Genomic DNA, 1820 nt, shown 5'->3' with positions numbered 1-1820 from the left:
TGTAATGCATTTTGTGACTAAAAGTACAAAATCACATTTTGCTTTTTTCAATTTTCCAAATGATCTTTGTTGAGAAACAATTTCCAATTTCAATTTCCCTACAATCAAAAAACAAAACAAAAAAGGTTCCCCTATAATTTGAGCATTCTAATCAATACCAATACAATATACAATTTTACTGCTGAGTATTATACCTTTCTGAAGACAACTGTAAATCTATATGACAGAAAATGTAATGTATTTTAATTAGTGACATATTAATGAGTGTCCACTGATGCTTACCAGTATAGTAAAACTGTGGATGGAGCAGAAAAGGACACTGAGCGCAGCAGCCTGGAGGATCATAGTTGGTTGTGGGACAGCAGCAGCAGACCAAGAGAATGCCTGAGGAAAACAGAAGGGTTTGAATTTATATAGGTAGGAAAGTCAGCTAACTTTCATCAACTTTCCTTCCTAATATGGCATACTGCTCACCAAAGACTTATTGACTAACTCTGTTCAATTGGAAGTGGCAGTTATTACCTAAACCAGACGGTTAGTTGTGTAACATGTGGGCTTTGTTTTCTGCAGTTTCCCATGTGAAAAGCATATCTTTTTTTATTATTAAAGCATAAAAAGAAAAAAAAACTACACACCAAAATAGCAAATATCACCACAACTAAGACAATCCATTCCCATAGGGCTGCACAGTAGTAGTCTGTATTAATTGCAGATATACAATACTGAAGCACATTTGAAAACTTTACTCATTTCAAAAATATATTTAGTGTCGGTGATCCTCTCAGTTCATTGTTCCATACCAAGAAGGTTGTGCATTCAAATAAAATATCTTACTAATAGGTATTAATCAATACACCCAAATATTTCATCTCCTCTGCTTTCCAGATAAAAGGCGTTGATCCAAGATCTGTCATGTATGTACAATGATTTAATGGTATGGCTTCACATTTGGTCCAGTTTTTTTTATAGCCTGACTGAGACTGCTGAATGCTTTAATGCACGGGCTCCCTGTAAAATTCAGAATAGAATATTTTTTATGGCTGCAACACTAGATATATTCCATTTCTTGAGCATAATTTTATACACTTTTGGATCACTTGCTGTCCTCTTAAATGATAAAGAAACGTATTGTGTTGATGAAACCTTGAAAGATGCAGGGTCTGGCAGCCCTGGAGAGGCTATAGAGGCTCAAACTCCATATATGATTAGTTGGTATTCTCCACTTAACATGACATTGCTTTGTCTTTTTAACTTGCTCTTTAGTTCATCAGAGACAACCCCTCAATGGAATGGTGGACCACTTTCCTTCTAGAAAAAGGACAGTAGTAGTAACAGACTCGGAGGTTATAGATTAGTCTGTGAATTATGCTCTGTTAATAAACAAGGTGATAACTTCAACCTTTGACAGACACCAACAGAGTTACAGTTAACAACATAATCAAAGCACTTAATTACAAGTTCAGCATGCATCACATCAGTGGTTCCCAACCTGGGGGTTGGGACCCCCACTAGGGGTCACCTAAGCTTTACAGGGGGTCACAAGGTCTTCTCTTGATTGTAAGTGATAGTAAATGGAATGGTAAATGGAGCTGTACTTGTATAGCGCCTTTCTAGTCTTCCTACCACTCAAAGCGCTTTTACTCACCCTTTCGACCACACATTTCACTCCAGTGATGGGCAACAGCCCATTCCTACAGAAAATAACTCTTTCATATCACACCGAGCACAGCATCGGGAGCAGAATTTGGTTCAGTATCTTGCTCAAGGATGACTGTCGACATGTGGCAAGGAGGAGGTGGATTTAGTGGAGGGGACCCCTC

General features: G+C 37.9%; 1 protein-coding gene across 1 annotated transcript in view; it reads right to left on the bottom strand.

Annotated features, from left to right (window-relative positions):
- Positions 1-1820, bottom strand: part of LOC118343429 (low choriolytic enzyme-like) — a gene marked incomplete at its 5' end in the record, with an annotated part of 9827 nt that overhangs the window by 1039 nt on the left and 6968 nt on the right. The window contains 1 exon segment of the mRNA XM_035682232.1: positions 283-384. Coding sequence (XP_035538125.1) covers positions 283-384 — 102 coding nt within the window.

Source organism: Morone saxatilis, unplaced genomic scaffold (genome assembly GCF_004916995.1).
Source record: "Morone saxatilis isolate NCDOM2014 unplaced genomic scaffold, NCSU_SB_2.0 Contig11, whole genome shotgun sequence".
NCBI lineage: Eukaryota > Metazoa > Chordata > Actinopteri > Moronidae > Morone > Morone saxatilis.
This window is presented reverse-complemented; position numbering and strand designations above follow the sequence as displayed.